The sequence below is a fragment of the Leuresthes tenuis genome, unplaced genomic scaffold (genome assembly GCF_036924035.1).
Source record: "Leuresthes tenuis unplaced genomic scaffold, fLeuTen1.0.hap1 SCAF_15, whole genome shotgun sequence".
Taxonomy (NCBI): Eukaryota; Metazoa; Chordata; class Actinopteri; order Atheriniformes; family Atherinopsidae; genus Leuresthes; species Leuresthes tenuis.
Genome location: NW_027325369.1, coordinates 22729944 through 22751148, shown reverse-complemented (window position 1 = coordinate 22751148; position 21205 = coordinate 22729944). Strand labels below are relative to the sequence as shown.

Sequence of the window (21205 nt, the reverse complement as noted above, 5' to 3'; positions counted from 1 at the left end):
ACTTGATAAACGAATGTCTCGGCAATGATTTATCAATGAGCTGATAAAAAATTACTATGAAAACAACCATCTTGGGACTTTTTTGTCGTAGAGCAGAAGAGTTGTCAGCCTTTCACGATCTTTCTTTTTTTTTTTTTTTTTTTTCCCCCCACTCTTTTGCAGACACGAAACCCCCCATCACGGCCATGTTCCCGGCTGCCTCCAGCTCCCTCCCCTGGCCCGTCATCATCGGCATTCCTGCTGGAATAGTGTTCATCTTTGGCACAGTGCTGCTGTGGTTCTGCCAGAGCAGGAAACGCTGCCCTCCTCCCAGCGCTCCCGCTGCACAGGTACTGCAGAGCTCCCACCGGCTGCCGTATCGAGAGCGCGACCGGGGCTGCGCGGTCCCGTCGTCCAGCTCCTCCAGTCCAGACAAAGACTGCACAGGCTCCATGAACTATGAGGAGTACTTAGCCCAGCAGCAGCTGCTCCTCAGCCAGGGAGGACCAACAGTTCCCCCTAAAATCTACCCCAAAATCTACACTGACATTCACACACACACTCACTCCCATGTGGACGGGAAAGTACATCAACACCAGCACATTCATTTCCAGTGTTAGCCTCAGTGCCAAATATTCCCCATGGTGTCCCACGTGGACGTTGAGCTGTGGACTTGAGAGCAGCTTCTGACAGACTCTCGCCTGTCATCACTCTTCAAGAACTATTGCTGGGAAAGCGTGCAGGTGCAGATAGACAGTGGCCAGTGTGTTATTACATAAAAAAAATGTTCATATATGGTGCTTTTTATTTTATTTTCTTTAGACCGTTGGAATCTCACACCACTAAAATCCATTCATCCTTGTTGTGCACTTAATACAAAAAGGACAAGGACATTTTTTTCAGAGTGTGAGTCAAACCGTAGCTATTCGGTTCAGCTGAAAGGTCGCCCTCGGCGGCTGAATGAAGGTTCGGTTCACATGATCAGCTGTCGGAACGCTCTGCTTAGAGATGCAGATGCAAACGGTACTCAAGATTCACAAAAGGGCTGTTTTTTTTTTTTCTTTTGCTCCTACTCAGGTTGTCATTGTGTTTGTTAAAGATGTTATGCTCGGAATGCTGACCACTATTCTTTGTTACCTTTCTTCATCCCTCACTTTTGTTCCCTGTTTAAAAGTGATATAGAATAGACTGGTAGCTTTTTATGGCATGCAAACCTTGCCAAAGACTGCAAGGGATGGATGGATTGCATTTCCAATTTTCATGTTAGCTGTATTGGTCTTTAATATGATCTTTAACCTTATTTTTTTTTTTATAGTTTCCCATTACTAGTCAGTAGCATGTTGAATAAACCAGCAGAGAATGAGTCTTTTTGACCACCACCTTGTCCAATGCAGTTTATTAAGCTGTTGTCAGAATATTTAATTTATTTTCCTAAAAAAAACAAAAATGTATCAAAGGTTTATTTTTCAGAGTAAGGCATTTTGCATATCAATGTAATGTTATTAAAGTATACTGTTGTGTATTGTACATTTCGAAGACTTTGTTCACCCGTTTAATCGCACGTATTTCATGCCAATATGTAGGTATTTCCATATGTAATTTGTTATATTTGACAATCTTTTATGTATTCTGTTAAAAAAAAAAAAACATCTAAAGTTTAGAGGTTTGATAGTTTTAATAAATGACCTGAAACTTGACTCCCACGCCTCGTGAGAATTTGCTCAAACTTGACTGTTTTGCACCCACGTATATCTCAAAGACTTCATTCTGTTCCTGTTAATGAACACCAGAGATGATGATAACTCCAGTGGCAGGTACTCGTAATTAAACAATAGAGCTGGGCCCCAAACACAGGTTCACTTTCTTCCTTTTGAGCATGTTGAAGTGTCTGAGGGTGACACAGAGGGCAGCCAGCAGAGGGACACAAGTGGCTGGGGATGAAAGACTGAATAGATACCATACAGACACAAGAGCAGTCTCACGGTCGCTTTATGGATGAGTGATGTCCCCTGCAAGACTACACCGAATGACCAGCATCTTTTCCCATTTAAGTGAATTGTCCACACCCCCCACACCACTCTGTCCTCTGCCCCACAATCTCATTCAGGTCCAATCTAGGTTGGATTTCCTTTCACCATTTAGGAAGTACATTGTCCTGCTCTGGGAGTGATGTGACAGGACCCTGTGATTGCTCAGAAAATAAGGGGGGCTTTGTGTCAGGTAAGCTTGTTTTGTAGTGAGGATTGCAGCATGGAGATGAGCTTTGGCTCCAGAGGGATGACAGGTTAAGTACAGTTGACTGCATGTGTGTTTTTAAGCAGACATTCTACCGGGGAAAATCTTAAAGGGCACAAATCTCTTACCGTAAGTCCCATTTTCATCACCAACTCTTGAAATTCCAAACACAGGTGATTAAATTCAGGTATGAGGAAGTGAAACACTGCCCTCTAGTGGCTTGTAAAGACAGGATTTAAAAAAGAAAAACAATTGTAAAAAAAACACTTGTAAATTATCTTTATTAACTTTTTTTATTACTACTTTTTACAGTATCAGGAACACTGACAGAGACAGAAATACACAACACAATAAAATGATCTGGACACCAACAACAGATACAGTATTTACAAATGAGCTCAGCCTCTCTGAACCTTTGAGATCAGTTCATCACACAGTTTTGTGAGCTCTTCTGCCTCCTTTTCCTGAAAAGAAACAAACAATTACTAAAATATGTACACACTTACAAAAACGTATTAGTAAATCAGGATGGACCTTTACCTTCTGGTCCAAGCTCTTCTCCAGTGACTGAACTTTCAGTTGCTCCCGGCGCAGCTGTGCCTGAAGTGCAGATACCTCAGCCTTGTATTTAGATCGTACCTCAGCAATTTCTCCATTTGCTCTGAGGATGAGAAACAAATTAAAGCTGGTCATTGAAAGTGCCAATATTTCACGCATAAAACACAAATGCCTGGTCCAGATATGTCTCTTACTGGCCAATTTTCTCCTCTGCATGAGTTTTAAGGGTCTGGTAGCGCTGCTCCTCTTTCTTGATCCTTGTCAGGTAGTCCTGAGCACAAGACTTCAGAACCTCTTCATTCTGGGAAAATGGGCAGAGAGAACAATTAAAATCTCCTTAAATTTTCTGAAATATGTCAAGAACTGAGGCAGCTCAAAAAGGCCAGTTTCCATTAACGCCAACCTTTTTGTAACCCTCAACGACACTCTTGTATTTCTCCAGTCTCTTAAAAAGCTCGGCGAATGACCTCTCCATGGCGTTCAGGTCACTGGACACTTGCTCCTTCTCCAGCAGAGCCTCATTTAGTTTCGCCTTGGACACCTTCCTCTCCTCCTCCTGATCAGCTGAAGTGTTCAGGAAGAAAAAGTTTTAGCTTAAGAAAAAAACAACTTCATCAACTTTTGATGAGTGCAGCTTCGACAGCATCGACTCACCCATCATTTTTGCAATCACAAGCTCAAATTCTGCAATTATTTTCCTGTGTAGAGAAGAAAAAAAAAAAAAAAAAATCACTTTTCTGTAAAAATGATACAAAAGACGTGAATGAATGTAATGAAACACAGCTCACCTCATTTCTTGACCATCATCGAGCAGCTTTTTGTATTTAGCACTCCACTGCTGCTCTTTTTCTTTTGCCTGTTTCAGAAAAAGCACTCTTCAATGATTATGAAGACTACGAGTAATCACAAAAAAGTTATGTGATCACAATAATGGTCTCATTCACAAGTCTTTCATTTGCATTTCTGTGTGGATATTTGTACAAAACATTTTATTTTCTAAATAAAGACTAAATATTTGGAGGCTTGATTACTGAGAATCAGCTTTGAGGAGATTTTAAATGTCTACTAAATTACTTTGAAAAGTTTAAACAAGCTGAATTTATATGAACAACCACGCAAACAAAGTGGATGACCTTCTTTTGTGTTTTAAACTATTTCCGTCTTAAAACACTGGCCAGGATGTACCTCTGCCTGCACTTTGGCAATGGCTGTATCCATGTCTTTCTGGCTGTACTTCAGCACTTCAATAATAGCATCTTCTGTGTTTGCAGGCTGGGGGAAAGGAGGGACGAGGCTCTCAAAGATGGGAGTCTGGAGAGACAAGCAGGTAAGGTGGGGAAAAAAAAGAAAAAAGACAAGAGATTTTAGAGTGAAGCATTTTAGACAACTTCATTTGACAAGTTAATGGTACATAAAGATTTACTCACTGGTGCTGCAGTATCCTCAAACAGTTTGAGACCATTCTTTTGTGGACCAGCTGCCATCTCTTTATCTGCAGTCTCAAGATTTCTGAGCCTGTAACAAAAGTCTCAGATGTAAAGTTTTGACATTTCTGGCAAACCTAACATGTTTTTTTTTTTAAAAAAAAAAAGGAAATCCAAAGCAGAGCATACTCTGCTACAGTATCCAGTGACAGCAGCAATCAGACTAAATGAAAACAGACGTGCATCATACCGTGAGGCAAAGGCAGCTGGGGCAGCGACATGCATCTGAGTAGCCGGGCCTGCAGGCTTCTTTGGGCTCTCTCTCAGGAGGGGATCAAATTTTAGGTACAAGGATTGTTTCCTCAGCGCAGACTCCTGAAACTGTTGATAAAAAAAAATGTAAACATTGAAATATCTTCAAGTTTTAGATTAACAATCAAAATACTCACATACAAAGTCAGTACTTACACTGCTGGACCCAAACTGTTCCAGGTAGTCAATCTGCCCTTCAAAGTTATTGGCCATGACTACAAATGAAAATCATAAGTAACTGTTATACAAAAAATTAAGCATTCCTAAATCAAAGAAACAATTTACTTCAGTAGGTTCACAGACCAAACTGGGGTGTAGGTGATATGAACTTTTGAGTCTCTGAAACCCAGGTTAAGTCAACAGGAAGAGAACAACCGATATTTACTCACACATGCTTCCAGGAACAAACTCGTCATTAAAGTCCATCATGGACAGCTGGTCAGGTTGAGACGGCTCAGAGAATTCGGAGCAACTCTGCATCAGCTGCTCACTTTCACGCTGAGGTCCCTTGTCAAGTTCATCGGCAACATTGTTAACAGTGATCTCCTGTTCCATAAGAGCATAAAAATAATGTGAGGAGAGACCGAAGCAAAAGAGGAACTGTGAGAGCTTGAATCAAACTGCATTACTGCTCTTACCACTCCAGGGTTGGGCTCAGCAGTTGGCAAACTCTCTCCAGCACTACAGAAGGCAAAAACACAACAAAACACCAAACATTACATTTACTGTGAATGCTGGGTTAATAGTATATTAAATTCCCACTGCATATAAACGCTGGATACTCAGATAAAAAGGCTGACTCACCACTCTGATGATGCAGCTTCTTTTTCTTCAGAATTGGACGTTTGCCCTTGATGAGTAGTTTCCATGAGCACAGGGTCAGCTTTCTCGATGCTCTTTGGAGAGTTTTTCATGTTTGCATTTGTGCCAAAAGGATTGAAATACGGGTCATCAAACTTTTCAAAGTCAAAGGAGTAAGAACCTTTGGGAACTGGAACATCAGCTACATCCCCTGCGTCAGGCTTCACAGGAGCTTCTTCTGACGGTTTCACATCAGTTGCTGGCTTTTCTTCTTTAGGTTTTGGTCTTTTGCCAAATTTCTTGGGCGGTGGTCTCCGTTTGACCTCACTTCCATCACCAAAACTGAACTCAAGTTTCACTGGTGCTTCTTTGACTCTGCCATCAGCTGGCTCAGATTCAGCCGCTGGAGGCTTGGCTGTGTCGGCAGATACTGGGGCCACTGCTGCTATGGGCTTCACTTCAGTCTGTACGGGCAACTTTTGGGCTGCCTCAGAAGTATCAACAACAACAGCAGCAGGTTCATTTTCTTCAGCAGGTGGATCGCTGTTTATTTCCTTTTTCCCAGGAACAGGTGAATTCTGAATTTTGGAGCCCCCCATCTGGAAAGGATTGATTGCATCAAGGTTGTCAAAATCCAAGTTATAAGAAACTTTTCCTGGAAGTGTCGCATCTGCCACTAAACTGCTGGAGGCTGTATCGTGATCAGAGCTCGCAGACATACTGGGGAGTTGTTTTTCATCAGGTGTAGCTGTGCATGAATCCTGTTCCTCAACCCCAGGGACCTTCACCACCGTCACTGTGACCACACTGCTCTCTGTGGAACTGATGTCAGCCAGCGAATTATCTACAGACGGGGTAAAGGGAAGTGTGTCGTCCAATGCCGGTTCAACTTTTGTTGGCTCCTCCAGGATATTCTCAGATGGTGCTTGTAGAGGCTCAGTATGTGCAGGAGGATGTTCAACAGCAGGCCTAACAGGAGAGAGCGTCATCTTGTTAGACCCCTGAAATGGATCCATCGCATCAAGGTTGTCAAAATCCAACTGGTAGCCACCTTTGCTTTGAATTGGCATGTCATCATCAGGATAAGAAGACGGCTCTGTGGAAAAAATACAGTGTTTGCGTTAATTTTTCTTAGTTGGGAACTACATAGAAATAAATAACTGAGTGAGACAAACTACCTTGTTTGGGCTGTTGAAGTTGTTCCTGTGGCAAAGTGCTGCAAAAAAGAAAAGATGTGGTTACTTAAAAGCAAGATTTTAAACATGGAGGCACGTTGGAGAATAATATATTACTTACTTTGATTTATTCAAATCTAAGAACTCCATTGCTTTTGTACACTCATCCACACTTGACATTTTGACAGACTTGTTGGGAGAAAGAATTCTTTTTGTCGCAGGGTCTCTTCTTGGAGTCTGAAAACAAACCTAAGCACAAATAATCTTGTAAGGACGCAAAAAAGACAATGAGAGAGTGGAATACAGCAGCTAAAATACTATTACTAATAATAGTTTCTGAACCTTCATCCCCTTTGGCACAGTCTTGCTGGGCAGGTTCTCTGACTGACGCAGGATGGAAGGTCTTCCAGTTGGCTGATCCAGGGCAAATATGTCTTCACTTAAGCTGTAGTGCTTTCCTCCTGGGATGACCCCACAGTTTTCATCATTCACTTCAACAGAAGTCATCCTGTGAAAGTAGTGAAACGAATGGCTAAATTACAGGGGTGTGCCAACTACACTCTGAAGGAGGAGTCATGTGGAAAGCTGCACCAAGCTGATAAGACACTTTTGGTTGTTTGGGTTTAGTGATACACACAACTGGAGAAAAAATTTTGCACTGAAATCAGGGCACACGTGACTGTGTCAATGTACTACTATTGGTAAACACTTTGGAGGCACACGGATATAATCTTTAGAGTCATAGTGCATTCCTTTTGAAGGAGTAACAGCTGGAAAGAAAAATCAATTGTTAACTAGGATTCCTCACAGTTACATGAGAAAAATGTATGACATTGAAGCTTTAAAATCAATAATAGGCTATATTAGCCCATTACTATTTTATATTGGCCATCATCAGAACATCAGCCAATAATTTACAAGAAATTGCTTTAAATTGTAAAATGCAGCATATGCGGAAGAGACAAGGGGAGCAGTTACATAATTTGACCATGAGAGGGCGCTAATAACTTAATTCTTCGTGTGTACAATTGCCGTTTCCGTCGATGAAATTACCAATGTCTGAAAACAAAAATTAAGGAGATCGATCATTATGGACTAAAACATACACACAAACAGACAGTCTTTTTTATGGTTATAGATTAAGTAGAGCGTGAAAGGGGCTATGCTTACATCAATAAGCACAACAAGTCAACAGATTTGGCATGGCTTAATTGCTTTCCAGCACTTTCCTTTTTAAATTTGCTCTCATTCTTAGATGTATCCCAATAATAAATGTGTTGATTAACAGACAGAGAAGTAGCACGTGACAAGTGGGATCCAAGTAGCGAGAGGACAAATATCAGCCATGATTACTTAAAAAGTTTGGTCCAAAGTCATACATTATATTTGGACTACGTGCCTAAGTTTTAATGCATCTCTGAGCAGCTGATAGTGAAGGTCCGCACGAGGTTTACATAAACCGTGATGTAAGATTTAAGAGCACACACCCCGACTAAATGATACCCATGACTGATGGATGTTTGGGGACCAATATTGGAAACCAACGTTTACATTTATCATACAACGCTGCGTGTACCCAAAGAGCTAAATCACTCAACGTGGACAGCTATCAGTAATGTGACTTTAAGTAAGTGACTTTTCAACGGTTACCAGTTGAAGTTAGTCATAAATACTACAACAAAACTGAAAGCCCAGTTTAGGCTATAACTGACATCAAATGCGTTAACTGTTAACGAACAGCGAGCTGTTAGCTAAAGTTAGCGGAAAGTGGAGGAAAAATAGCATTCGGGATCCCGTTTAAACACAGAAAGCATTGCACCATGTGAAATACATTGTATTATATTGTATGTACCACCTACCTCAAAACATCAGATATTTTTGGCCGATATTACAGCCTCTTTCTTCGAAGCATTCAACTGTACGGCGAAAAGTAGGAATGATATCCTTTGAAAATCCCTCGCCAGTCTTCTCAGAGCAATAGCCGTTTGGAATTTAAAAGTCTTGAAACGCACCAATAAAATCGCACAAAATATTCAAACAAAATGCACTTCCTGGTTGAACAGCCAATCACATCAAAGAGCGGATATGATTCAATCTACGACAACCCCAAAGCAGAGCTCTGCCCCAAAGATGGCAGGATAGTTTTCGTACTATTACATATCGAGTATTAAAATATGTAGTTTCTCTCAAAAAAAAGAAGCATCTACCTGTTGTCCAGAGAAACAGGTTTAGATATTGCGAAAGAACCTTTTTTTTCAACCTGATAACAAAACAATTGTTCCACTGTCATTGATGATCATAAAGTAAGCATAGTCCAGATTGAACTTAATTTACTTTACTGCAGAAATGTACTGTTTTTAATTTATCCAAAATTGGCAGAATGTATTCACAAAAACTGTTTTTGCATTTTTCACAGTTGTTATTTTTTCATCTATCTATCTATCTATCTATCTATCTATCTATCTATCTATCTATCTATCTATCTATCTATCTATCTATCTATCTATCTATCTATCTATCTATCTATCTATCTATCTATCTATCTATCTATCTATCTATCTATCTATCTATCTATCTATCTATCTATCTATCGAGAGATCCAAGAAATTATCATTTATGTAGTACGAAGTAATGTGGTATTCAACAGTTTATATGGGCATAGAGGAAATGGAAGCAATAAATAAAACAGCTAAATCTAATTTAAATTTCATAAGTATGGCAACAATGATGAGGGTTAGGGTTAGGGCAGGTTTTATTACTCTATTGAGCCGTCATAGATGAAACTTGGCACGGCTGTATGTTGAGGTACACCAAAACAAAGAGTGGAGTGGCATGAATAGGAAAACATCCGGAGGGAGGGTGCCAGTGTGACTGAGTCAAGACCTTAAGACATATACTTGGACAATATTATCTGTGCCAAATGAAGTAAAGGAAATATTCAATCAACCTTGAGGAAAGGAAAGTAATGTTATCTACGCCACCAACTCCTCATTGTCGAAAATCCCCAGAAAAAGATCAGAAAAACGGAGGGATTTCTTAAAATAAACTGAGTTGTTCCTGAATGCAGCAGTTTGGTAATGGTGGTAAATCGCCAGAAGGGGGCAGCAATACATCATTGGTGCCTTTAGTTTGCCATACCAAAGAAGAAGAACGAAAATCTTACCAGCCCGCCAATTTTAAAGGATGTAAACAGTGCTGGCTATCCTCTGACCTTCTCAATCGACGTACTATGAAGAAAATACGTTTTACCTTGTAAAACGGTTAATACATTGGCGACAGCAATGAATTTCAGTGGCAAAGGTATCTTACTAAACACACGTTTTTTCGGTTAGCAAGCTAATATGCTGTCAGCCAAGCTTGACGCGATTAGTCGCTATTTTTGTGGGATCACGTTAGCAAGCTAGTAAATTACTGTTGGCATAACTTCACTATCATTCATGGGTAACCTTAACTATTTTAGAGTATCTTGAGTCGTGGCTTTCTATTTTGCAGATGTATGAGAAAGAAGTTAATGTATGTGCAGCTTTAAGATGTTTCTCAAATAATGAGCGGACGTTTTAACTGTTTCATAATTTTGTTAACAGGATTTGGAGATTCAAGTCTTCTTGGAGCCAGGTATGTTATCCACACAAACATCACCACATTATGGCTCAGAGTATAGATTGTAACGTTAAAACTGTAACTGTAGGGAACGTACATTCTTAATCAAGTATCATGCAAATACCAGCTATTATCTGGCTAATACCTGAATAATCAGTGTATGGTTGTTTTGTTTCTTTTAGTTATGACTAAAAAAAAAAACTAGAAGCACTTATGCAGTCACACAGTAATAAACACCCTGACTCCATTTTTTAATTGTTATTTTCTGGGATTTCAGTGGTGACTGCGATTCCATTAAAGTTTTTGTCCGAGTACGACCTCTGACCCATGGTACTGGGCTGACCACAGATGGGGATCAGAATCAGTGTCTCACGGTCACTTCACCCAATACCATCCGTCTGCTTTCAAAACCAGAACCACGAACCTTCACCTATGACCATGTGGCGGATATGGACACATCTCAGGTTTGAATCACGTAGATATAGTTTTAAAAACAGTAGCATGGCTAAGAATCTGATTGATTGTAGAAGGACTATCTCATATGAACAAAATGGGCTCTCGATGTATAATCTTGATCCTTCTTTTTACAACAGGACTCTGTATTCAACAGTGTGGCCAAGAATATTGTTGAGTCCTGCATGAATGGATATAATGGTACCATATTTGCTTAGTAAGTGCCTTTATTTCTATCGGATTAAAATTATTCATGGAATTGTGCCTTATTTGGAGCACTTATTCCATTCCTTATGTGATTCCTCTTTTGCTTCTACAGTGGACAAACGGGATCGGGGAAAACTTTCACCATGCTTGGTAAGAAATTATTACTGACACTGTATTCTAAAAAATTCAAAGATCAAGAAGTCGCTCGACAATAGTCGCATGTTTTCACTCTTGCTCTAGGGCCATCTGAGTTGGATAACTTCACAGATGAACTGAGGGGGGTCATCCCTCGAAGTTTTGAGTACTTGTTTTTTCTCATCAACAGAGAAGTAGAAAGGGTGGGTTTATTTGGATATAATCACCATGGTTTTATAAACCTTTTTTATTTTTTTTATTTCTTCTTTTGTTCTCATGATTCTGGTACTTTTTTTCTCCATTAGTCTCCCAAGTCCAAGAGTTTCCTTTGCAAATGTTCATTTATTGAGATATACAATGAACAAATTTATGACCTCCTGGACACAGCCTCAGCCAGCCTTTTTCTCCGAGAAAACATCAAAAAAGGTGTTTTTGTCGAGGGAGCTGTGGAAAAGTTTGTGAACTCAGCAGCTGAAGCTTATCAGGTAAATTCTTATCTGTCGAGACTTATGGTTATTGTACTAACTGCAATATTTTATTACACTCCTCTATATTCCAGTTTTATTCATTTTGTTTGACAAGCAAAGGATATTATTTTGTGTCTTCACTGACCAGAGTCATTGCAGCAACTCAAGAAACAAAGTTTGAAAAATTTTAAAGAAAAAATGGAAAAGTTTGCATATATTTATAAGTAACATTATTCTAGAAGTGACGGGTGAGGTTGTCAGAACTTAGTCTAAAGGGAGGATCGTCTTTCATGGTTCATTGTTTTGTGCCTATCTTGGTCAGATAATTATAGATCAGTAAAGAAATAGATTTCTCTTTACAAAATTACAAAGAACTGTGGGTTTTCAACATCTACAGTGCATGATATTGTGTGTGTAAAGGATTCAGGGGGTTTGGGGAAATCTCAGTGCATCAAGGCCAAGGCTGGAAATCACAACAATACCCATGCTAAAGGTGACTTGCTTTTTGTCTTTGTAAAGGAACCATTTATGCAAAAAAATACATATTGGAGTTTTAGAGAGACATGTTGCCATTAAGGTCACTGCTTTTACTGGGTGGTAATTGGTTATTTTAGCAGGACAAGGACAAACCTCGTTCAACGAGGCCAAATCTCAGACACAGAGTGTGTTTGCCGGCGGTCCAGATCTGTGCCCTGCTGAAAAATTTAAAGGGCAGTCAAGAGATTTATGAGAGGCTCAAATTGTGCTGAACAGTATCATCAGTTCCCAAAAATTATAGGTATAACTAAACAAAAAAAAAAGTAAATGTGACGTAACTCAATGGTAAATACGCCTTAATCCTTTTTGTATGTGTTGCTGGCATCAAATTCTAACTTTATATATCTTTAATCCAGTGAAGACATTAAAAAACCCCTTTCTTTGGAACTTTGATTGTTGAATAAAACTTCAGACAATTATACTTTAAAATGTTTCCAACTTCCAAAAAACTTTCCAACTTTTCTGTAAATTGGGTTTGTATGGGACTTAATAAAATTGTTGTTTTGATTTAAGAAACAGCCCATTAAAATAAGCCTATTTTAAGACTACAAATGTTGCTATTTGCAACCACTTAGGTGCTGTCTATGGGCTGGCGCAATCGGCGCGTGGCGTCCACCTCCATGAACCGCGAGTCCTCGAGATCTCACGCGGTGTTCACCATGACTTTGGAGTCCAAAGAATCCGTCAACGAAGTGGTGAACATCCGAATGTCTCAGCTGAACCTGGTTGATCTGGCAGGATCTGAGAGACAGAAAGACACCCACTCAGAGGGTTCCAGACTCAAGGTAAAGCTTTGTGCCTGAATGCTCTTGCACTGTGGTATGGTATTTGTGATTTTTCTTGTCTGTAACAGCTGCTGTCTGCATTGTTTCCCTTGCAGGAGGCCAGCAGCATCAATCGCTCACTCATGTGCCTGGGCCAAGTGATCATGGCACTGGTGGACGTGTCTAATGGGAAGACCCGTCACATATGCTACAGAGATTCTAAACTCACCTTCTTGCTCAGGGTAAGTGTCTGCAGATCTTTGTATTGTATCATTGTATTCATTTTCCAATACACTGACACGCTCCTCAACATTTATTTTTATTTTCAGGACTCTCTTGGAGGAAATGCAAAGACTTACATCATAGCCAACGTGCACCCTGGTTCAAAGTGTTTTGGAGAAACGCTGTCGACTTTGCATTTTGCCCAGAGAGCAAAGTTGATCAAAAATAAGGTATGTGTCATCAAACTGAGCTTCGCACTCAAATCAAACCCATTCATATTATCAATACCCAACTGTTCTGCTTTTTTCAGGCCGTCATCAATGAAGACACACAGGGCAATGTGAAGCAGTTACAGGCTGAGGTGAGGAAGCTGAAGGAGCAGCTCACTCAGGTGCTGGCATGTCAAGGAGTGGACTATGTGAGAGATGCTGCACCAGGTGGCCCCGACCTCACCATGGGTAACAATTTGAAGGACAATATAACATGAAGCCATTAAACTTATGTTAGCCTTGACCCTTTCAAACTAATTCATTTCAGGGTTGAATAAAGGCAAAGCTTATTCTTTTTTCAGGCCCATCTGCTGAAAATCAACAGGATGTCTCGTATAGAGCAAAGTTTATGTCTGCTGTCCATCTTTGGAAGAAGCTGGATGAGGAGAAGAAGGTGAGGCCGTTGTTGATCTTTTAACTAGTCTGTTGAGAGAAAATGGAGTTGGTGCAAGACGCTTAACAGTTCTGTTTGACTGCACTCAGTTGCTGCTCAAGAAGGTGGCTCAGCTCGAGGAGGCCTGGACACAAAAAGACAAGTTCATCCATTCCAGCAGAATGATCATCAGGTTTCGAGAAGACCACATCTCTCGCCTTGAGAAAAATCTGAAGGCAGGAGAAAGCTCTTTGTCAGCCATGCATTCACAGGCTGTGATTGACCAACTGAAGGAGGAGATCAAGATCTTGAGAGATCAGGTAAAATTTATTAGTCCTTTGAACTTTTTTCTAACCCACTGCTAATGACTACAATTAATGACTGCATAATGTGCAGATACACAGTAGTGGTGACGTTCTGTCGTGCTGATGCTGTAACACTCTACAACTTCTCCATATTTCCATGAGAAACTTCAATAATTTACTATGTTCTGGCCTTTAACATCCAAGAAGAATATGGTGACATCTACAAGCAATTCTTATGAAAACAGCCATGCAGCGCCACAATTTTCCTTTCTGTTCACACCATTCTCTCTTATTTTTTTTTGCTTCTGCCCTTTAAGGTTGAACATCATCCAAAGATGACTCGATATGCAGCAGAGAATTACAGCCTGAGAGAAGAGAACCGTCAACTACGTTCTCTCGAATCCGTGATGAAAGCTGAAGAGGTTGCAGCCCAAATGGCTGCTGAGTTGGAAGAAGCCCTTCAGAGAGCTGTGGACTCAGAAAGTAAGATGAAAGTCATCAACGATAGAAAAAAGATTTGTAAAGGAAGGTTTGTTTCAATCCAATCTGAATAATCTCACGTTGCTCCAAAGCTTCCGCAGTCTCGTCGACCTCCGTAGCCACCGATGCTGTGTCTGCAGCAACAATTGAGAAGCTGAATGCTAAACTGCTTCAGAAACAGTCCGACCTCACAGGTGCCTTCCAGGCCTTTGAGGAGTACAAAGAAGTCACCAAGTAAGGAGATTATTTGTTAAGGACATATTTTCCGAAGCCAAACTGGCATGGTGATTACCCCAAAAGGCTGAACAATTGTTTAGAATACATACCAAAGCCATTAGCCATCATAAAACTGCTCATGCAGTCAGTGCTGTACGTTTTGCACAGTTTAATGTGGTTCTCTGGGTTTTAGGAAACAGTTGTCTCAGTTGGAGTCTGAGAAGAGATACCTTGACAAGTCCAACAGGCATTTGGAAAACATTTTGGAAGCCACTCAAGCTTATAAAAAACAGGAGGTGTCTGAACTGAACAGAATTCACGTAGAAACTATAAAGGTGAGCGCATGTTAGAATATGTTCTCGCATAACTGAGGCACCGATGTTGTCATGTGGATTTTCTGTGTGAAACAGTGAAAATGATCTACACGGTTGAAATGTTTGTTGTACCAGATTCTCACCACGCCCACCAAAGCGTACAACCTGCGCTCCCGCCTTGTGCCGCTCGCCAGTCCAGAACACCTGAATGGAAAAGGCGATGATGGGGACAACATTTGGGCTGAGCAGCCTCCATCCGACATGACTGAGATGGCTTTGACAGAAGAACTGAGCCACGTACAGGTAAAGCCATGCAGATGATCCCTTACATAAAAAATGTCTTGTTCTTGCACTGACTTAAACTTCTCCTTGTTTCTGTATTATTATTTTTTTTCATTAGGACCAGGCGAGCCGTGTTCAGACACAGTTAAATGAAGTAGAACTGAAGAACAGCAAATTGTTGCAGCAAGTTGCAAAACTTGAGGAGCAGATTGCCATGAAGTCTCAAGAGTCTGACCACAAGGATGAGGTAAAAAGACCTCACTTACAGCTAATGAAATTTAGTGGTGCGTTGTTATTCGTTTGTTCTGTTTTCTAATTGTTGAACATTTGATACAGCAACTTTCAGCTGAAAGAGCTAACAGGAAAAAAGATCAGCTCACCTTTCAAGAAAGCGTAAACAGCCTGCAGCAGAGCCTTCAGTCTGAACAGCAAGCTGCAGGAGGTTAGGCTCTTACGTTTATTTTAAGCTTTTGGCAGGAATCTTCTTTTTGCGAACGATTTGCTTTCTCTCTGAAATATTCATTTAACCGTCTCTCACTTTCCTTTCAGTTCTGAGGAGCGAGATCCGCGATCTACGCTTGGTGCTGCAGTCGTCCGACAAGGAGCTGGCCTCTGTGAAGAGCGAGCTCAGAGACGGTCAGAATGAGCACCAGCGAGAGATGAGTCAGCTGTCCAACAGCCTGATCAGCACACAGCTCCAACTTGACAAAGTCAAGTAAGGATAAGTTCAACGCACAGTGTCATGCTTTTGTTGATCTTAATGGGTTTGTGTGCTAACCCACAACATTGCTATTCCAGACTGGAGTGGGAGCAGCTTCTGGAGCAGCATCGGACTCTGCAGGATTCGTTTGACCAGCTTCAAGCTGAGGCCAAGTTTGAGGCTGATCAGGCTGGACAGCAGCTGCACGACAGGCAGCGGGAGATTGATCAGCTGAAAGCAGAGGTCACGGTAAGTTTTTGTCCTGAAATGTGGCCTTCGATTACTCAGCTGTCTTTATATATATTCTTCCAATCTATTTCTACATTTTTTTTTTTTTTTACATTTTTAATCTCTCTGCTTAAGGGTTTGAACACTTCCCTGAAAGCTGAGCAAGAGCGCACCGGCAATCTGATCTCCCAGCTAAGAGAAAACAAAGAAAGCACATCAAAGTGAGTTTTGCACACTTTAAGTATTGGAAGTAATTCTGTAAATAATTGCTTCAGAGGTTTTATTCATCTTAAACTACTCTCATAGTAACTCAAGCGACTGTTCTTTCTTTTAGAGAACTTATTGAAACTGTGGAGCAGAACACACATTTCCGAAAACAAGTATCAGACCTAATGATACAAAATCAACTGCAGGTTGGTTCAAAGAACAGCTTGCATTCCTCCAACTTACAGATAATGGGCATAACAGTAGTTGGTGCTTAGTAGTTAAACCATGTCTTATTTTTGTTTTAAAGTCGTCCAAACTTGTTGATCTGGAGCAGAATTTAACTGTTGCCAATGAAAGGATGAAAAGCTTGGAGCAGAAGATTGAACAGGACAAAGTAAACCCTTTTTCTCTTCCTTTTAATCTTCAAATATGGCCTCAGTATGTCTGCTGTCTTCTCTGAATACCTCTGCCTCTTGTATGGCAGGATGTTCTTTTAGACCTCATGAACCAAACCAGAGACCTCCGTGTAGAGCTGAGCCAAAAGGACGAGACCATCGGCCACTTGACTGGAGACCTCAAGGACATCACAGTACTCGGCCTCTTATTTCACCCTTTGTCTGTCTTGTCCACTGTTTACCCATTCTGTTACACTTCCAAATCGGGTTGTGTGTTTTATAATGATAATAATGATGATAATGTCGTATTCTTCCAGGCAAAATACAATGCTGCCTGCCTCGAAAGGGAAAACACCAAAGAGCAAAACTGTAAGATGCAGACAGAAATCTGTGCCCTGAAAGAAACTTTAATAAGGAGGGAGACATCCAACAAGATAGAGGTAATGTAGGGTTTTATGTTTGGGGCTTTATTGGTTCTTATTGAGTGATCAATACCACGATCCCTCAGTTTTGTAGGTGGCAAAAAGTTGGTTAAACAATAAATCTACAATATACGATAGGCACTGTAATGTGCGTGTTCGTGTCTGTAGGTTGAGGTGTTGCAGGAGGAAATTTCTTATGCTACCGAGGAGGTTGAGAGGCTCACGAAGGTCTTAGATGAGCAGAACAGTCTCCTCCAAGCATCTCAGGAGCAAACGGCCCAGAAGGATGTCATCATGAAGAACCTACAACAGAAGGTAAAGAAAATCAATCAATAATCAGCGAAAAAATAAAATAATTTAAATCCTCACCATAGCTTATGGATAAAATATCTCATTACTGTAACTCTTTCCATACCAGGTGCAACAACATCAAGAGGCTGCTGAGAAAACGATCAGAGATGGAGTTTTCAAACCCGCTGAGCAGACCGTCACACCCAAATCATTTCCTCGGGTAAAACCTCTTTATGCTTTCACCATTGCTCAAAAAAGACCTACAAAATGGCGCATGCGTGTGTGTTTGACTGCGTTTGTCCGTTTCTGAAGACGCCTCGTACTCCAGGCAGCTTCAGCATGGATCTGAGTCAGGTGTTGGCGAACCAGGAGCGAGAGCTGGAAAACAGGCGCTCCTCCATGATGACGATGGAGATTCTGCTAGCAGAGCTGAACGCTGAGAGGGCCGCCAAGAATGACGAAATCCAAAGGCTCAAGGTATATTAAACACACTTAGAGTCATTCCCAATTAGACTGATTTACAGCAGAGTCCTTGGTCTGTTTTCTATTTTAGACTAGGTTTAAAAATCTATAGATTCTATTAATCAAATTATATAGGTTTTTATTCCTCAGAATGAAATCGTATTTTCCTTTTACGATAATATAATTACCTCCGCTTTAATTGTCTTTCTGTACTGACTTTAGATTCCTACGGTTTTTATATCCTTTGTTACCTTTCCTCAGGCGGAGCTGACTGACAAAGAGATGGTTCGAATGGAGATCCAGGGGTTGCTTGAAAAGTTCTACACCAAGCAGAGCCAGATGACACAAAATGGAAATAACGATTGGTTGGGCTTCTTTATTTATTTATTCTGCATTCACCCCATCTATGAATTATGGAATAAATAGGATGAATAATGTTATGTTGTTGTTTTTTTTTTTAGTGAGGAGTTAAATGAAGCCTTCAGGCAGTCAAAGCTGAAAGAGTTGCAGGATGAGCGAGCAGAGAAGGTCCGTATCTCTTTCTCTGCTGATCTAGTTGATTTTCTTGAATGAATATTTTATTCACTGCATGCACTATTGTTATCCTTTTTACAGAGCAAACTAATGCAGAAGCTGTCAGATACTCAAAAAAGGTAAGGATCTGTGTGGACTTTGCAGTTTCATGCCGCTTCAAACTTCTTGTTGATGCTCTTGTTTTTCCTTTTCTTTCTTATTTCTGTGGGTTAGACTTAAGATGCAGGAATCCATGCTGGCTCAGTCTCAGACCTGCGTTCAAGAGCTGACCTCTGAGCTCAGGAATCGCTGTCTGGAATTGAGAGACCTGACCCAGAAGATACATGATGATGAGAAACTGCTCCAGGTGAGGTTAGAGCGGAGCTGGCACCAGCTATAGAATAGACAGAACTTTGTCAAGTTTGTTTGAAGTAAACCAAACAGCTCAGATGGGAAATCACTGAAATCATCTGAGATATTTCCGTCAGTTTTTACGGTACTTATTTAAGCACCTGATGTTGGAGTGACAGGATGATGAAAGCTGGGATGGGACTGCGTGTTCGGTCTGTTTCTCATTATCAGCACTTTATCTGTTCATTCCAGCCGTCTCTATTTCAAGATTTGTAAGAATTGCCAGTTGTAAAATGGTCACTGCAGGGAAAGGTAGGCGGTGATCCTCTGATCTTCATCGTTCAGCTTTACACAAAACGATGAGTGTGACCCGACTAACTCTGGTTCTGGGTAGGTGAACAGTCTTCTCACCACCCTTGTATGAGCTCCTCAGCTTGGCCCTTGGAAAAATCTATTCTGTTCTTCTTGATATTGTCATTGACAAAAAAAGAAAAAGCACGAGTTGCTTTGAAAATTCTGGCATCATGGGAAGTTGCATTTGCAGGCCGAGGCAGCTTAGTTTGCTGACGAGATGTCAGATGCAAAGCTACATGGTAGATTCAGAAATACTAAAAGCATCTTGTGTATTTAAGTCACCCTGAATACAAACTCTCAGACCTTCAGACCACAGTGTGACAAAATAATGTAAAAAGTTGTAACAGTTAATGTAACAGTTTGTCTTCAGAATTCAGTCCCACGTAGTTTTCAGTTGTTTTACACAATTGTAGGCAAATACGCATATTTTGTGTTTGGAAGCAAATTCCACAATGAGCCTTTACACTGACTTTTAAGTTGTTAAAGCGGACGACGCCTTCCTCTTTTAGGCAAACATGGAAAGTTTCCAGCTTCCACTGCTCGAACCAGCAGCTGCTCACACAAAGCTCGTAGGAGGACGTGACATCTGGTCACCTCTGTTTGCCGTGTGACATTTTCAGCTTAAATCAGTTTCTTCAGTTTTAAAGATGCCATTTATGCATGCTGGCATGGTGCACCTGAAGGCTGAGAACACAACAGGAGCCATTGTTTGCTTTTTCTGATTGTAAAGGAATTAATGGTAGACTCCTGCTGGATTCTGCAAGAGTGTGACACTTTGTGCTCTTATATTGAACCTTTACTTTGATACGCAGACACACAACACAAGTTAACGCAATCTTAAGACGTCATAATGAACTTCTGATCTGGAGAGAATAACTCAGGACATCGGTTATAAGAAAAAAAGCGCCACAGTTGTATTAAAGTAGATTATATATTTTATATATTGTCATATATTAACTTCCTTACAGGAGATTGAGGTTCTTCGTAAGCAGAACGTGAAGCTTTCGGAGGAGAATGGAAAACTCGTGGGACACAAGAACCACAAGCAGAGGATTGAATATCTGGTGAAGCTGAAAAAGGAAAACACCAAACTCCGAGAGGTAACTGGCATTTCATATCATTCAAAAGATGTTTTTTTTCAAATGCTCCGATTGATCTAAACCCAATAAAATCAACTTTGTTTTTGTCTTTTGTCTTCAAGGAATACGAAAAGCTCCGAACGGAGCATGGCTTAACGCGAGAGAACACTGAGTGTTCGCCGCTGGAACTGATATAGACCTCTTATGTGTGACTGAGCTGTGATCATCTTTCCCAGTCAAAAAGTGTTTATTTTTTTTATAGATGTACTTTTTAAAATGTACTTTTATTGGTTTTAAAAATAAAGAAACTGTAATTTGTGATATTTCTTTTTTTGTCAGTGCTGGTGCAGCAATATTTTACTTATGACTTGTTGGTGTTATTAATACTGATGGAAAGTGTTGAAGGAAGCAGGCATACCTTTACATCAGTCTACAAATACATTAACTGTGACGACACTTCTGTTAGTACTGTTCCATCTTTTGTTGGTCTTGTTGTGACGAGTTGGGTGTAAATTAGTTCTTCAGGTCACATTGTTCTCATTTTTTGTGTTCATTAATTTCAGGTGCTTTGTTTTGTTCATGGTATTATGTTTGCTGTCCATTCACCCTCATACTTAGGTGCATAGACCAACCAGTGAATTCTCTTTTTTAATACTGTAATTAAATTGTTACCTCCTACAGCAATAAGCTATAGTCCTTCTTTGATTTATATTGCATTTTGTGGTATTTATTTTGGAAATTCTTTATATATATAAAAAACATCGAGCAAAATAATGCTGCAATGTTTCTTGAAAAACTTATGCATTTATTAGTTCTCCAAATAGTTTTAGATTTATTTGTAAATCAATAGAAAATTAAGTGACGTTTGAGTTCATGTGTTATCGAAAGCACTGTGAGACGTTCGTGGTCTATATTTTAAAGTTGCTGTTTTCAGTTTTCCAATATTAGAAAACAGTAGATATGACGTGGATATTTAAATATAGTTTCTGTAGCATGAAATATAGTCTAGTAATAGGATAATATGAAATTTTGTAAATGAGTAACTAAGTTATTTCTAAAGGAAAGTTTTAGTCCAATCGCGGCCGCAAGAGGGAG

At 40.3% G+C, this 21205-nt stretch overlaps 3 protein-coding genes across 4 annotated transcripts in view; 2 read left to right on the top strand and 1 right to left on the bottom strand.

The window, feature by feature from the left end:
- LOC140270392 (fibroblast growth factor receptor-like 1) overlaps positions 1 to 1676 on the top strand; it is a 30633-nt gene extending 28957 nt beyond the window's left edge. Inside the window, exon 7 of the mRNA XM_072365527.1 lies at positions 163 to 1676. Coding sequence (XP_072221628.1) covers positions 163 to 599 — 437 coding nt within the window. The 3' untranslated portion in view covers positions 600 to 1676. The remainder of the gene's footprint in view (positions 1 to 162) is intronic.
- An 802-nt stretch (positions 1677 to 2478) lies between these two features.
- tacc3 (transforming, acidic coiled-coil containing protein 3) lies at positions 2479 to 8460 on the bottom strand. Of its 2 annotated transcripts, none has more exons than XM_072365445.1 (17): positions 8344 to 8460; positions 6827 to 6992; positions 6606 to 6733; positions 6488 to 6525; positions 5313 to 6405; positions 5147 to 5189; positions 4898 to 5054; positions 4665 to 4723; positions 4447 to 4577; positions 4200 to 4287; positions 3958 to 4083; positions 3561 to 3628; positions 3427 to 3470; positions 3176 to 3336; positions 2967 to 3073; positions 2755 to 2875; positions 2479 to 2678 (listed from the first exon to the last, which is right to left on the bottom strand). In XM_072365445.1, exons 2-17 carry the CDS (start codon positions 6989 to 6991, stop codon positions 2613 to 2615), a joined length of 2595 nt encoding a protein of 864 aa, XP_072221546.1. In that variant the 5' UTR covers position 6992; positions 8344 to 8460; the 3' UTR covers positions 2479 to 2612. The 2 variants fall into 2 exon arrangements, with proteins under 2 accessions (XP_072221546.1, XP_072221547.1); XM_072365446.1 differs by having other exon boundaries at positions 4898 to 5051.
- A 1177-nt stretch (positions 8461 to 9637) lies between these two features.
- kif15 (kinesin family member 15) lies at positions 9638 to 20737 on the top strand. Its single transcript, XM_072365510.1, has 35 exons — positions 9638 to 9784; positions 10069 to 10099; positions 10362 to 10548; positions 10678 to 10754; positions 10857 to 10894; positions 10985 to 11082; positions 11185 to 11364; positions 12459 to 12668; positions 12764 to 12889; positions 12977 to 13099; positions 13180 to 13327; positions 13441 to 13532; positions 13622 to 13831; positions 14134 to 14299; positions 14389 to 14530; positions 14706 to 14847; positions 14962 to 15129; positions 15227 to 15355; positions 15445 to 15550; positions 15658 to 15823; positions 15907 to 16057; positions 16172 to 16257; positions 16371 to 16449; positions 16551 to 16637; positions 16728 to 16832; positions 16956 to 17078; positions 17229 to 17375; positions 17479 to 17571; positions 17664 to 17828; positions 18075 to 18178; positions 18275 to 18341; positions 18429 to 18466; positions 18561 to 18693; positions 20000 to 20131; positions 20233 to 20737. The coding sequence occupies exons 1-35, from the start codon at positions 9766 to 9768 to the stop codon at positions 20305 to 20307; spliced, it is 4143 nt and encodes a 1380-aa protein (XP_072221611.1). The 5' UTR covers positions 9638 to 9765; the 3' UTR covers positions 20308 to 20737.
- Positions 20738 to 21205: the final 468 nt, after the last annotated feature.